Raw genomic sequence first — 14,794 nt, forward strand, 5'->3', positions numbered from 1 at the left:
AACACAATACAGGGTCAGTGTGGAGCCTTGTGTCCTAAAACCCACCAGTGAGTGTGTGTGCGATTTCTATGCGTGTTTTCATTACAAAGCAAACACCCATCAGTCGTATTACCCAACCACACGTGTTGCTTAATAAGCAGTTGACCTCAAAGTTGGGGAATAACTAAAAATATCTGGTTTGATTTCAGTTTCGTGGTGATTGTAACTTCCTTAGTATGAGATTCTATAAACAATGATTGTGATTAATGACACTGGTTTTCTGATGTCATACGTAGTTTTAATCAATGTCATCTTGGATTTTTCATCCAACAATATAGTGTTTTTACTCATCAATTTATTGCTTAAGTGACTGGCCCGGCACAGCTAATTTTTAGCTGTTTTGAAAGCAACATAAGTGTCTGATTACTGCTTTTTCTTATAAAAGGGCAAATGGTAATAAAATTACTCTCAACAGCTTGTGTTCTAAAGCCAAACAGTTGTGGTTTGGGATTCAAAAGTCAAATGTTTATTTCATTACTGTCTGATTTTCCAGACCTTCTCTGCACAATGCCAACAGTAGCGAACAGATTTTGCATCCAAATCTTTAGGGCATATTACAGATGATGGTTAGAGCATGCATGGCAGGTATGAATTTTATTGATAAATAATATCACCGTGATGTCACGCACTGGTTTGTAGACTTACTGTTAGCATTTTGTCACTGATGATGCTGTTTTGTTTTTGTTTAGTTTTTTTTGTTGTTGTGGAAGCCAGGTGTGCCCAAGGGCGCAACGCAGAGTTGCACATACCTCCTCATTAGGACTTAAAAGTAAAAGACTAGAATTTTACTCATCCAAACCACACCACAATATCTGTATCTCACAGTAGGTCACATTATTTGCCAGAAAAATTATTAAAAAGGTAAAAGACTAACACCACAAAGCCTAAAAGTCCACTCCAATTAGTGTCTAGGACTGTGAGCCCTAGACAGCTTTCAGGTATACTGGACTGCATTAACAGAATACCAGTGGATGTATTAAACAACTAAATTACCTACTCCACAGTTCCAGAAAGGCCAAAACAAGTTTCATGTCAGGCTGTAAACGTGGTTTTTAGTGCTGTTAAGTTGGGCGTTTTAACATGGAAGTAAATTCGATTTTCGTATTTTTGGCTAAAGCCTCAAGTGGTCACTCCAGGAACTGCATTTCGGCTTCATTTTTTTTTTTTTTTTTTTTTTTTTTAGCCGCTGAGTTTATCTATGACACATTTAGATAGATTTGCAATCATTGCTGTAGCATATTGTTCTCTTTTTCAGAGTCATATGCATCATTGTATTGCGCTATTACTGGGGTGGGCGATATGGTTACAATTTTCTTGTCAAAATACTGAATAAATCACGATGATGTTTTTTGAAAAACCAGAGGTGCAATCCTTATCCTATCAGGAATGTCTTTTTTTTCCTAATCCTGCAAATGCATAACAATACAACTTATCTAAACATTTAAAATCCACAATTAATATACAGTATAATTTATTATTATTCATAAAGCTGACTTGGAATTGTGCGCACAGAATCGTCACTCTAAAAGAAGAGCTTCTAAGGTTTACAGGTTATATATAAGGTTATATATTTATATAACAGTATGGTAATATTGTTTGCCATTATATTCCTCGGTGTGGTGAAAAGTATAGTTAATAAAATGCACTGTCACCCCATATTACCCTGCAAAAGTCACAAGACATCTCTGTGTGGATCAGTTGATCCAGTGACTGACCTGTAAATAAATTCCTCTGCCCTGCTGAAACTGACACTCAGCACAGGAGGATGATGTAAGTCCTGTTCATGACCGGGGAGATAACACGACAAATATCTATGGATCACTGCAAAGCAGGAAACAGCAACCTCATCTTGTGGGTTACCAGACACCCCCTTCAACACAACAGCCAGGAACACATGAAATATTTACATTTGATGACCAAGGGGAAAACGAGGCCTCCCGTATGAGCCCGGCAAATGTTAGCAAGTTATCTGCTTGGAACGTGAAGTAACACATTTTCCTGTGATCTATCAAAAGCTATCATTAAAAGAGAATGTTTCTCTAATCTAGTTGCTTAGCCCTCAAATCCCAGAGTAAACCAAAGCACAGGCTTGAGGAAGAAGGCAGTTCTATGTAATCCCTACACCAATTGGCTGTTTTTGAAGGAAGAAGTTCAGTGTGGTGACTTTCATCTGGACCCCATCAGGTTGCATGTCCCCAGGCAGTTAGACTGGTATCTCTGTACCAGGCGTGTTCCTTTATTAAAGCCTTGGCCTCCTCTGACCCAGCACACACAGTGCAGGCCCCAGGGAATACAGACACGCGTTTACACACACACACAGTTCCCACAGGCCAGTGTAGCGGTTTGCGAGTTTAATTCCTTCATGGACCACATATGGACTTGAGTTTAAGTAACTGAGAGTGTGGTGATTTTCTTTGTAAAACATCTGCTTAATGATGGTGTACCAAAGAGGAGGGGTCATTATTCCCACAGTGAGGCCAAGCAGAATCAGGGACATATGATATGAATAAAGTGCATTTCCACAGTGGAACTTGTTAATGTGATACAGAAAAATGGATCGGACCATACTGCCAATCCACCTGCCATAAAGGTCAAAATTATAGCAAAATGGGCCAGAATTGACTTCAACAACTCACCACTGGGGTGGAATTGCTCCACTTGGCATGCAACAAAAAATAAGAACCTCTAACTTATATTGATATACCAACAATATAACTCCTATGTTCAAATAAGTGCTACATTTTTTGACAGGGCTGTCAAAAAATACGATTCAGATTCAGCCGCCAAAGACTCCAAACCGGCCCACAGGAAAATGTAAAGACGTTGGACTTCTCATTGCATTTTCAGTTTTTCTTTCACGGCTTTTCCTCCTGATAAACACATACCCTGTGGTCATTCATACTAGACTATAGTAAGTAATAGATACATATTTAAATGACAGAAACATTCCTGTTTTTTTTTTACTATCAGTCGTAGAAATTTCTAATTTTTTTATAGGGGGTCACTAGTAAAGAAAAAAAGTGAATTTTCCAAAGTTTTGTTATGTCAGGACACTATAGGAAATTAGTTTCCTTAACTTTTTCTTTAATTTAACATGTCTGTTTCTTACAATTTAAAATTCATGCTGACATCTCTTCCATTTACGACAGCAGCATTTCTTTATCATGTAGAAAAAGAGAAATGAACTGTTGATAATAAAGGGCTAATTTATTTTTTTTATTAAACTGCTTTACACTGACAGACTGACTGGTTTGGCACACTTAAGGTCAAAGTGAGCTGTTTGTGGCCTGTGGTCCAAAATGAGTTTGACATTGCTGTTTAAAGATGATTACAATATTTAATTAGAAATAAAATCAGAGTAGAAAATTGGCAAAGAAAAACTTTGCTAGACTTATTATGTGTAAAGTGGCCAGACTTTAGGCACGTTTTGCTAAGTGGAAAAAAAGTATTCCAATTTTTTTTTTACTTTCTAGAAGACAGAATTCTATTTAAGTAGTTTAATAGTGTGTAAGCTGTAAAATATAATATAAATATAAAATCTATTCAGTATTTATATTATCTCAAATAAACATACTCAGGATGGAGAATTGTACTTTTCAGAATCATAAACATATTATAGCATAATTATTGATTAACTGATGTGTATTAATTGCATCCCTGTGCTGCTTCTCCTGGAGGTTTCTTCCTGTTAAAAGGGAGCTTTTCTTTCCCACTGTTGCCAAGTGCATGCTCAGAGGAAAACATACGCAAAAAATGTAAACACAGAATGCTAATTTAAATAAAAATGCATTAACCTTTTAAAGTAAAAGGGAAACATTTTGAAATATCAAATAGTGTTTCACCTAGAACACTTCCAAAAGTAAGTCTACTTGTGATACACAAATATTCTGCTTTGAAGCCCATGTTGCTCCAGTTTACTAATATTGCAGCTACAAGTAATACTGTTTCTGTGCTTTCTTTCTAGTACAAATGTTGGTCACTGAATAATCAGCAAGTGTGATTATTGTGTCATCTTGTCCGTTGTATGGCCCGATTTTTAAATGTGAAATCTAAAACAAATCAGAGTAAAGAGCCACCTGATGTGCTTTGTCAGTGCAGAAACAAAAGAGCCGTATCATGTGAAAATGTTACAATTACATGGTAAAAACAATAAAATGAATCTCTTCCATGTGTGTCACCTTGATTCATTTTGCTTTTTGGCAATTGGAGCTGTGTGAAATCAAATCTCCTCTAATGCGTTTAAATTTCCGGTATTTGCTTTTATTGTAATTGTGTTTTTACTTTTGAGAATAGTGTAAAAACAGAGCTAGAGCTACAGCCTGTAGGGAAGGATCAGAAGAACATTTGTCTGTTCTATTATTTTTTGTCTTGAACTTTGAAATGCAATTCGGGGAGATAGATCTATAAAGATAAAACTAAATGCTAAAGCTGTAGATCGAGGAGAAGAGATGAGTCTGTCTCCAGGCCCTGGAAATCTCACTTATATTGCATTTAGCTGGAAAAGAAAAAGACAGTTATGGTTGTGTTTACAAAGAATTTGCTCCTTGGCCTCTAAAGAAATCCTCCAAATCTTATGAGTCTGTCAACATCATTTGAAGCCTACATCCCTCTGAGGCATCCACAGATGACAATCATGTTAGACCTGTAGGTATTTCTGCAGCGTTTTAGACTGTTACATCTCTAAAGGTTTAACAGCATTTGAAAATGTAATGCACGCTTTCAATGTGAATTTTGGGGGGGGATTATTAAATGCATAAAGTGTAAAACTGGTCTTAGCTGTAAGTGAAATAATCTACAAGCTTGTATATTACCCCTTGGTAGCATTTAAATTTAGTATGTCATTGTCTAATTAGCAGGACATACAGTATTTATTCATATATTCTGCATCATTTAAGTGCTTCTAAGTTGTTTGAGCCAATCAGTGGAACATTTTCATTCATCATTAAATTTAATACATTGTAGATATATGCAAATGTACATGGAATTATTTGTGCACATGTCCTTGATCCCCTATGTCCACTACGTGGATTCAGGTTATCACAGAAGGAGCGGACGCCACAAAGGAACTGCTGATAACACTGTTTTGTTTGCAACCTCAGATAAAACCAAGACCAGAATTGAAGCCAAACTGCTTCTCTGGCCATGGACCGCTGACAGACATTAAAGCAGGCCCTAAAATTGAGGACTTAAGGGAAAAAAAGCTGGGACCAGGAAATATGCTGACATTAAAAAGAAGAGGATCAGGGAAAATAGATAAGAGTCCCAGCAGCAAATTTTGTTTATCGTGCTGGATTGTTAAAATGCTACTTTATGGTCCTTGATAATGGTTAACCTCATAATAATCTGCAAAAGCTCAGCTAGTTTTGATTTTATGTCCAAAACACACACAACAGACAATCAAACAAAACTCGTAACACTTGATATATTGTGATCTGGAGTTTCAGCATCGATGTGCTTCGTGAGACGACTGACCGTCCCTAATATTTTGCACATTCACTGCACATATTCTACATTGTTGCCTAGTCCACTATGACATTGTCCATTCTGTCCCTGTCTTGCCTTTAGGAGCAAATAATGCTTCGTAAGACAGTCTTGTTGGCTGATGTCCACTATGACACCTGAGTCACAGAGGAATAGAGGTCTGGTGAGTGAAACTGGAGAACTTCATTGCATTACAGCACTGCAGGGGAGATAACACTCTACGATAAAGTGCCTTGAAGGAAGAAGAGAGGCATTAGAAAGATGGTAGTGATAAGGCAGCATCCAGACTTGTAACTTAATATGATTTTAATCTGTAGAGGAGGAAGGACACTTGTCAGGATTATCACCTTAATGAGGAGGAAGTGAATTCATTTTCAGTTTGTAATACTTATCTGCTTCACACTCAATTATACAGCCCTTTGTAGGCCCCCTTTTTACATCTAATACACACAAAAAAACTCCTGACAGATCTTTCATTAACCAATAAACCAATCACCAGTGTAATCTGTAGCTGTAGGGAAAGATCCAACGCCACCAGGCAGCTTCTTCCTGGTTGGTAGCATCTATGAAGGTAAACCCCCTTTATCACCTCTCACCCACTCTCATAAGTTAGACTTGCTTGTACATAAGCACCACATCGACACACATGCAGACCAGTACTTGTTCCCATATGTGAGGAGGGGCGTGGGAGGGTTGAGTAAAGGAAGGAGGGATCAAATAACTAAGAGTCACACACAGCTACACACGACATAAAGTCATTTTTCAGTGATCAATCTTCAGTGAGGAATTCTCAAATAAAGTAGAAGAGGTGAAAAATTCTGACTCAATCCAGCCAAAAAAAAAAAAGAGACCTCCCCAGACCGTTACCTCGATGCTGTGTGAAGGTGGAGTCATGGGGTGGAGAGAGAGAGAGAGAGAGAGAGAGAGAGAGAGAGAGAGAGAGAGAGCTAAATGAGGAGAGAGCGAGAGGAGCTGGGCACCCAAAGAGGACAGATATTCGCCTGGACTGACCAACCTTCCTATTTAAGTCTTGAATCCTGTTTTTCGTCCTCAGAGTAAAATCTGGAAATGTTTTCCTGCACATGTGGAGTTTAGCAGCTTGGAACAGGTAAATGGTGTGGTGGCACCATTTTTTCTTTTTTTTTTAATTTCAGTGGAACTAAAGACTTTTACCAGATTTTAGATACCTTTCTACATGGATACTATTACATTTTCTCAACTGGATATTTGTTTTTATTAGTTTTTTCTTATCTTTTTTTTCTTGTTAAGTTGAAAAGCAGTCTGGGACTAAAAGGCTTACACCGGAGCCCCTTTGAGCAAGAGTTAAAAGTTCACAAACAATTTAAGAAGAATTAGTAAAACTGTGGAAAAGTGCAGGGAACAAAAACAGGTTTTCACCAGAATGCACACATAGTCTGCCTGCTTTTTTCACTTTCTTTTCTTTTTTTCTTTAATCTTTGTTCATTTAGACTGAGATGTTTTCCAAAACAGACTTGGAAGTTTTGATAACCAGCATAAAACCTTGCAGCAGTAGAGAAGAGAACGGAGTGGAGTACCAGCTTGGAAAATAGAGACTTACTGAAATTACATAATCAAAAAAAAATCACCCAGAAGGATATCTTGACATTTTTATACCTGCGCTGAATAGTTTGGACACTGTGCAGGGACACCTTCACTCTGGTCTGTGGAGGGCTTCCCTCCCTGCCTTCTCAGGCAATCTTCACCCCCAGCAGCATGTCCCAAGCTCCGAGGCTGCCTCTAGTCCTCCTCACAGCACACTACCATGATCAGATGGACTGCTGGAGGGAGTAAGGCTGCCTCTGCCTCGTCCTGCTCCAGGGCTGGGTTAGGGGCTCGTTCAGGCTCTGGGGCCACCTTCAGACTACGGTCATCAGCACTGCTTATCACCCCGGCTTTTCCTGTACTAGTCACCCTGTTGGTTTTTTTATTATCCCTGCATGAGGCTGCCTGCCATCAGTTCCACTGTGACACAGATAGGGTCTCCAGCCCACGGACTCTCAGAGCTCCAGTGAACATTTCTGAAGCTGAGCTGATCTCTAGAGCCAGAGCCAATGGGGGCCCTGTGGGTCGGACTGGGGGAGCACAGGGGCGGCATGTGCGCAGTTACAATCATCTACTAGGGGACATACGAAGGAGAAAGCTGTTCTCTTTCCAGAGGTTTTTCCTGAGGATCGATAAGAATGGAAAAGTCAATGGAACCAAAATCAAGGACGACCCCTTCAGTAAGTAACCCTTTCAATTAACAAAAGTAGGTAAAGAAGAGTGAATCAGAGCCAAGAAGTGATCTGTGTGACCCTATCCAAGGCTCATTTAGCCTGAAATATTCGAATTAATTTTACCTTTTAAATTGTGAGTGTGATATCAAATTTTTAAGCTCTATAGCCCAAACCTTTGCCTTCGTTTTGTATTAGTATATCAAATGTGACAAAAGCACCTGATGAAGTCTTTAAGTGGGACATTTCTAGTAACAAGAAACCATATTAAATGAGAACTTAGATCCTGACAGTTTATTTAAAACATACATTTACATCTTTCTGTCTATCTGTATCTATATCCTATGTAACACCAAAGTAAATATGTAGATTGTACCTATAGAAATATAACTTGTGCTGCTACCTGTAAATGGTGAGTTTAAAGGAAAAACGTGATCCTTTCATGTTACGCGAATGAACCGGTTGGCAGTTCATTCACTGGTAGTTTGGAGGAAGTAATCCTAATTTGAGTTGTCTTTTTGTTTTAAACCAGACATCCCACTGATATCTCTCCTGTCTAAACACTCAGCACAATGATGGTAGCTCTCAGATGGTCTAAAAAGGAGCAGGAGCAGATAACCCAGCCATTATCAGGCAGTCTTCACAGCCCAGGGTAAACAGCATTGATAACATCCATAGAAAGAACAGGGCTGTGGCAGGGGGAGGATATGAATGTCCAGCTCATTGATGCTTTTAGACCCTTTTTGCTTCTCTTCGGCTGTTTCGCTATGACTCTCCCACTCAGATTGCCTTCTGCCCGCCAGCATCACGCAAATTACACACCCTCAGTCACAGATCAGACATTTGTTTAAAGCAGCTTGACGTCCTCACTCAGAGAAACATGTCTTTAAAGTGATTACATGTTGTATGTTTCAGTGTATAAGTCAGTAAAATAGCATTCTCATTAGTCTCCCAGCATTCCCACTGAGCAACGTGTGTGTGCCTATCAATCAGCAGGCAATCACATGGTCCGGTGGGTGTGATCTTATGGTACCCAACAGCAGCACATGTGCTCAAACAAACACACACACACATATATCCCACTTAGTTGTTGTTATATACCTTTTTTTTCTCTCTGTTTCGCAATTCCATAGTAAGTGTATCCCGAAGTTTTAACGTTCCTCTTGGGAGAGCTAAACCGCACTTTCAATCAAAGTGACTTTGGGGGAAATGGCACAGGAGGCAAAATGTCAGGGGAGATGTTTGTTTTGACAAGGTCATGACAGAAGCAGCTTTATTTCCTGACCATATTACACTGTGATGCCTTTACTGTTGCTTTTGTTAGCAGTTTCCTTTAAGTAGTAAAACTGAAGTGGTGCAAGGAAGTCTGGTGTAAAGTCACTCTAAAGTTTATGTATCTTTCTGAGATAATTTATCCCTCTGTCTTCCTTTTTACTGACCCACAAATCCACTTCCCCCAGTGCATTGCTTTTTTCAAAGGTAAGTCTGAATTAGCAATGAATTGAGGTTCAGGCAGGGAGGTGAAAGTGAGATTCTCTAGAGGTACAAAGTCATGAATGACATGCCTGAATATTATTGTGGCCACATCAAAGCCGTTCATCTTCAGTATATCAATGGTGGTGCCATCACAAAGCTGTGTCCTAAGGGGGTCTGGGGACACTGTATGGATTATGTGCCCACATATCAGGTTCACATGGTAAAGAATACTACACAACAGCAGCTTCAGTCTTCGCTCTAGCCCCTGAGGCTAGACATGATCCCTGGACTGACGTCCTTTGTAGACCCTTGATGATCCCTTGAAGTGACAAAATATCACATTTTCTTTCCAAGTACTGGAAAAAAGTTTTTTAAAATCAGAAATTGAAATGCAAAGGCACCCTACATTTAAATTTGTCAAACTTTAATTAATTAATCTAAATTAATTTATCTGCAAGCTGTTTTGGGGGGGCTCCCTGTGGCCCTGCAAGGAGCAGCATGCCTCCCACAGATTTATGGGGATGCCAGTGCAAAACTGTCCCACATGGTTTTCCAACCCACTGTGAGCCTTTGCTGAGGTTACAGAGAAGCAAGGAGAAAAGGAAGGCAGACTGTGTTAAAGTCAGCTAAGTAGCTGCGTGGCCTAAGCACAGCAGAGCCGTCTTAAAATTTAAAGACATTTAGCAGCTCTGAGTAAAACATTGCTAAACAAGACTCAGGGAAAGGCTTTGTGGTAATAAATAAATAAATAAAGTCTGGCTAACTATCCATGGCTGTGATGGTGTGAAAGGTTGAGCATGTAAAGACTGTATGTATACTTGTATTGGGCCAGTGTGTGTGTCTATGTGTGTGTGTCTCTCAAGAAAGAGGAAGGCTAAAGGAACCAGGCCATGTGCACAAGACAGTTCTTGGCATATCCTGTGAATATTGTATAAATAATTTCTTTAAATATAGCAGCGACCTTTTACTTGGAAAAAAAAAACCCAGATGGTGCTCTTATGGAGGTCTGAGGAGGGAGATGTAGCCAATAGCTTTTCTCAAAGGTAGTAAAAAGGTTCCTTTCCATGTAAATACACTGAGTGTGGTCCTTATCAAGTGTTATTACTATATTTCCTGATTTACGCCTCACTCTGTTCTATTTTTCTGCATGGAAATGATAACAATCAACATTTTAATCCTGACTTATCTGCCCAAATACTGCTTTATTCAAAACCAGAACATCTATTTTGAAAAAAAGAAGTTTAAGAGTGAGAAAGAATAACAATGCTAAGCTGCAAAGCACATATTCTTTTGGCTCCCCGCTGTGGAAAAACCACTGCTAATTCTTACTGGCAACATCTACCTCCATTCCACAAACAACGCACCATTTACTGCTGTAACTCCCACCAGAGCGTATCGAATAAGCCACACATTAGGCGCAAAAAGCTTGCAAGAGAAAAACTGCTGAACCTGGCTGGCTTACTTTAGGCTACATTTTAAAAGGGGTTTGTAAAATAAACCCCATACGAAGCAATACTATCCCATTAACAGCGTAAATAAAGCTAAACGATGAGCACATTTTCCCACATTGGCAGCCATGACCTTATTACTTCCCTATTGTGGGTCTACATAAGCATTTAGCCTTTCAGCACAGAGCAGTGTAGGGAGATTTTGTAGTAGTTTCACAGCCAAGCTGAGTTAGTGTGTTATATGCAAGTGCACATTCACCTGCTTCAAAACAACTGTGCATATGTGTGTGTATGTGTGTGTTTTTCCGTGTGTGTGAGTGAGTTAGTGAGTGAGAGAGTGCATTAGTGCATGTGTGTATATACAACCTGTCTCGCCCCTGCCTCCGGTGGCTTACTTTGATCAGTGATCATTACGGCCTTTCTAATCCTCACTCCACCCCCAGTCTCACTGTCATGGCTCCTCTGTCCTCCTCTGTTCTCCTTCCTTTCATCACTCCCATGTTTACAGAGCAGCCAGAGACTGCCATAGATTGTCTTACATCCTCACTCCATACCCGACATCCGATCCCATACAGAAACCAGCTCTTCTCAGATCTTCAATGACCGTTGTGTCACAGTCCCCAACACCGCCTTGCAGCTTCAGACCCCACTGCCCTGAGGTGCCGCTGTTTGAACTAGAAATTGATACAGTCAAGACCTCACGGACGAGGAGAGAAGCTGCTGTATATTTAACAGAGGGATTGTTCTTTTGGGCACACCTGCATCCTCCGCTGTCCACTCAGGTCCAAGGCTGGCAGCCTCCAATCCCCCCCCCCCCTCCCCCCAGCCAGTTTGGAGCGAGTCTGACAGTAGAGCAGGGTGCCACACAAACAGTCATCAGACAGAGGAGGGGCCCCTGGTCTGATCAAAGGATGTCGTTGACTTTCTGGAGTTCACGCCCCCACTCTGTGTGTGTGTGTGTGCACATACACATATGGGTGTTAATTGGGGTAAAATGACAACAGCTCACAGGAAGTGGGAAAAGGAAGGTAGGGAGGGCGGCATGAAATCAAACATCCCATGGGAAACAGTGGGGTTCACTAACACACACACACACACACACACACACCGGCATGAGATGAGACAAGTGGGTTCTGTGGTCAAAGGACACATTAGGAAGTTATAGCTCTCCGACCTTTGATACTGAGACCACACAAATAACAACAGCTGTCTACAGCAAAAACACATCCATTTTAGCTGAGGTATAAATTAACCTCCCCTAATAGTTTACAATAAACCTGACGTATTTGCACAGGGACCTGGAAAGCTAAATACCAAACTCAACATAAACAACCCGAGAAATCTCCGGGGGGAATCCACCCATTAATCTTCAGACTAAATGACCTGAGCAGCTGGAATCTTTTATACAGGTGTAGGCTGTAAAGGAACTTTAAAATATCAGAAATGAGAAATGTGCCCAAGAATAATTGTAACCTTGCACAGAAATCCCACACATTCCCCATGTAAATGTCACAGAATACAAATGCTGGTACTCATTATACTATTACTGAAAAACCTGTGGATTCCTCCAGGTTTATATCTGGACTTCATGTGGGTGGTTTGTGACTGCTGCCAGAGTGTTAATTCTTCTATACTCTGCTCCACAGCATTTATTCAGTTGTTCATGACATAATAGCATGCCTACTATTAATGTTGACACATATTAATGTCACCTTCTTTTTGCTGATCCCTAGGTATTCTGGAAATCACATCAGTGGACGTGGGAGTGGTGGCCATCAAAGGGCTAAGCAGCAACTTCTATCTGGCTATCAGCAAGAAAGGAGAGCTGTACGGAGCGGTTAGTATCCGAGTCAGAGGTCAATCTGGAAGCTCCAGAGAGAGAGAGCTAGTGTTAGCTTCTTCAGTCCTTATCAAAGGAAGCCTTATCTATAGTTCTACAACTGCTGGGTCAACTCTGAATCACAACCAGACCAGTGCACACATGTGAACCACTGAGAAAACTATGCAGCTTTAAAAACGCGCACAAATCACCCACACAGAAAAGCATGCAATGTAGATTCGGAAGTAGTAAATAGGCACTCAGACAACAATGCATTTTGCACAAGATAATAATCTGCGTTTTGTCTTAACCTCACACGCTAAGTCTATAACACTGCAACATGATACCTGCTTTTTTACAGAGAGAGTTTGGTGTCGACTGCACCCTGAAGGAGCGGATTGAGGAGAACGGCTACAACACGTACGCATCAGCCAAGTGGAAGCATGGGAAGCGACAGATGTTTGTGGGTCTGAACGGCCAGGGGAAGCCGATGAGAGGAAAGAAAACCCGAAGGAAGAACACAGCCACACATTTTCTTCCAACTGTTGTGTGAACCTGTGCACTCGGCTGGAGAGGGACAATATGAAACTCTGAAAATGTGAGGTTTATAACTCTGAAAAGTGAGAAATCTCTCATTTGATTTTAAAAGAAAAAGGCCTAACACTGTCATGCATACAAGTGGTCTCTTCTTTTCTGGGAGATGGTGTTACCTGTGTTTTCACTGGCACAGATGCAATGCTTATTCTTTTTTTTTTTTTTTGTCTGTGCCAAACAGTTTGCAGCTGGACTAAGTGTGTGATGTGGACACAACCGAAGCTACTGTTTCACTAAATAAACTGTAGTAGATGCAGAATTATCTCAAGATGTTATTTATATCCATATTCTCCTGTGAGACACATAAACAGAACAGAAAATGTTCAGGATGTGGGAAACAATCAGTGAGTCCGTTTATCACGGCAGCAGGAAATAATAAAGGATAGAACACATTTAAAGCAAATGTTCGATACTTAACCACTGTGTTTTTGCCTGAATTGTAATGATTTATTTATTTTGTGAAATATTTAACTGAAGGGGAACACAAGCATTTCTTTGAATTCTTTTTGTTTTATAAGAACTCTATTATGTGAAAAATAAAAGTACCATTTCTCCCCTGCAATGCAGTGAACGTTCCTCTGTGGTACTCCAAAGACTGGGAGAAGTGCATTAAAAATGGTAAGGTTTACCAGAAGTACTGAGAGACCCTGGTAAACGTTCAAGTCATGGTATTCTTATCTGGGTCTCTGAGGTAGGAAAGAAGGGACAAAAGGCAACCATTAATTCCTAGCCAGATATACCATGTGGCAACCATTGCACTAATGATTAGTGCACAAACAAACTGAAAACACAAGACCAACCACAACAAAATGGGAGGGGGGAAACTCCCCTGGTATGGACTGTAGATGTTGACATCATTTTCTAATATCAGACCATTACTGTGGAAGCTGCAACCTTCTCCAACTGCAAAAAGACTTGCTTGGTAAAGATAGCTGGTTATGAATATAAAAATTGCTGCCCATGGGTTTGTATGGGCTTTGGAAGAGGATCTGAATGTATGCATGTAAGAAAGGAAATACAAAAGAAGTGCATAAAAAATATATGACCTGTGCCTGACCACCCACTTCCTTCAGTAATCATCTACACACTAATCATAAACACACTAATCAATGGCAGCTGCCTCAATCCCAGATCAAAAGAACATAGGAAGAACATTAACACCACAGGCTTCCGGACCTTGTGTTCTCTTATCCTGCCTTTTAAAACAACTGTCTCTGGATGGGCATCAGAAATTGGAAGATTATAGGAAGACAGCTGAGAGAAAGGCTTCAGAAGTTTTCCTTTGTCTTCAGTCCTAAATTCATTCAGCTTGGTGTGTGAAAAGAGACCGGAAGGAGTGAAAACAACAAAGGCGGTCTGATCTATAGCCTTAGTATATTGTCCTTTAATGGCTGTTACTGCGCTGAGTGATTTATACTGAGGAATGCTGCGGTGCATTCCACCAGTAAAGACCAACCGAGCACATCTCTGCACCCTGCATGGCCCTGTGTGCTCTCACAGGTTAATTGAGCAATATGGTGTGACTATTGAACCTCTGAAGCCAGACTCACAATAGTGTCTTGAAGATAAACTATAAATGTTACCTAAAAATAAAGATTAAGAAGGTGAAATTAGGGTGCAACTTTTGAACAAATACAAATACATACATACATGTCTTGATCCCCAACTTCATCCAAAGACTTCAAATGTTTTAAAGGTGATTC

The 14,794-nt window shown here is 40.2% G+C and overlaps 1 protein-coding gene across 1 annotated transcript; it reads left to right on the forward strand.

Annotated features, from left to right (window-relative positions):
• Positions 1-6,521: 6,521 nt before the first annotated feature.
• On the forward strand, positions 6,522-13,647 carry LOC146697307 (fibroblast growth factor 10-like). The gene is made up of 3 exons (XM_085474194.1): positions 6,522-7,763; positions 12,412-12,515; positions 12,859-13,647. The coding sequence occupies exons 1-3, from the start codon at positions 7,304-7,306 to the stop codon at positions 13,048-13,050; spliced, it is 756 nt and encodes a 251-aa protein (XP_085330320.1). The 5' UTR covers positions 6,522-7,303; the 3' UTR covers positions 13,051-13,647.
• Positions 13,648-14,794: the final 1,147 nt, after the last annotated feature.

This window comes from Copadichromis virginalis, linkage group LG12 (genome assembly GCF_057382275.1).
Source record: "Copadichromis virginalis isolate Kocher_CV1m ecotype Utaka linkage group LG12, C_Virginalis_male_GT1.1, whole genome shotgun sequence".
In the NCBI taxonomy this organism is placed as follows: Eukaryota; Metazoa; Chordata; class Actinopteri; order Cichliformes; family Cichlidae; genus Copadichromis; species Copadichromis virginalis.

Coding starts and splice junctions, on each gene's coding strand:
- LOC146697307 (XM_085474194.1), top strand. CDS start 7,304: ATGATCAGATGGACTGCTGGAGGGAGTAAGGCTGCCTCTGCCTCGTCC. Junction 7,764..12,411: donor AATCAAGGACGACCCCTTCA/GTAAGTAACCCT, acceptor GCTGATCCCTAG/GTATTCTGGAAATCACATCA. Junction 12,516..12,858: donor AAGGAGAGCTGTACGGAGCG/GTTAGTATCCGA, acceptor GCTTTTTTACAG/AGAGAGTTTGGTGTCGACTG.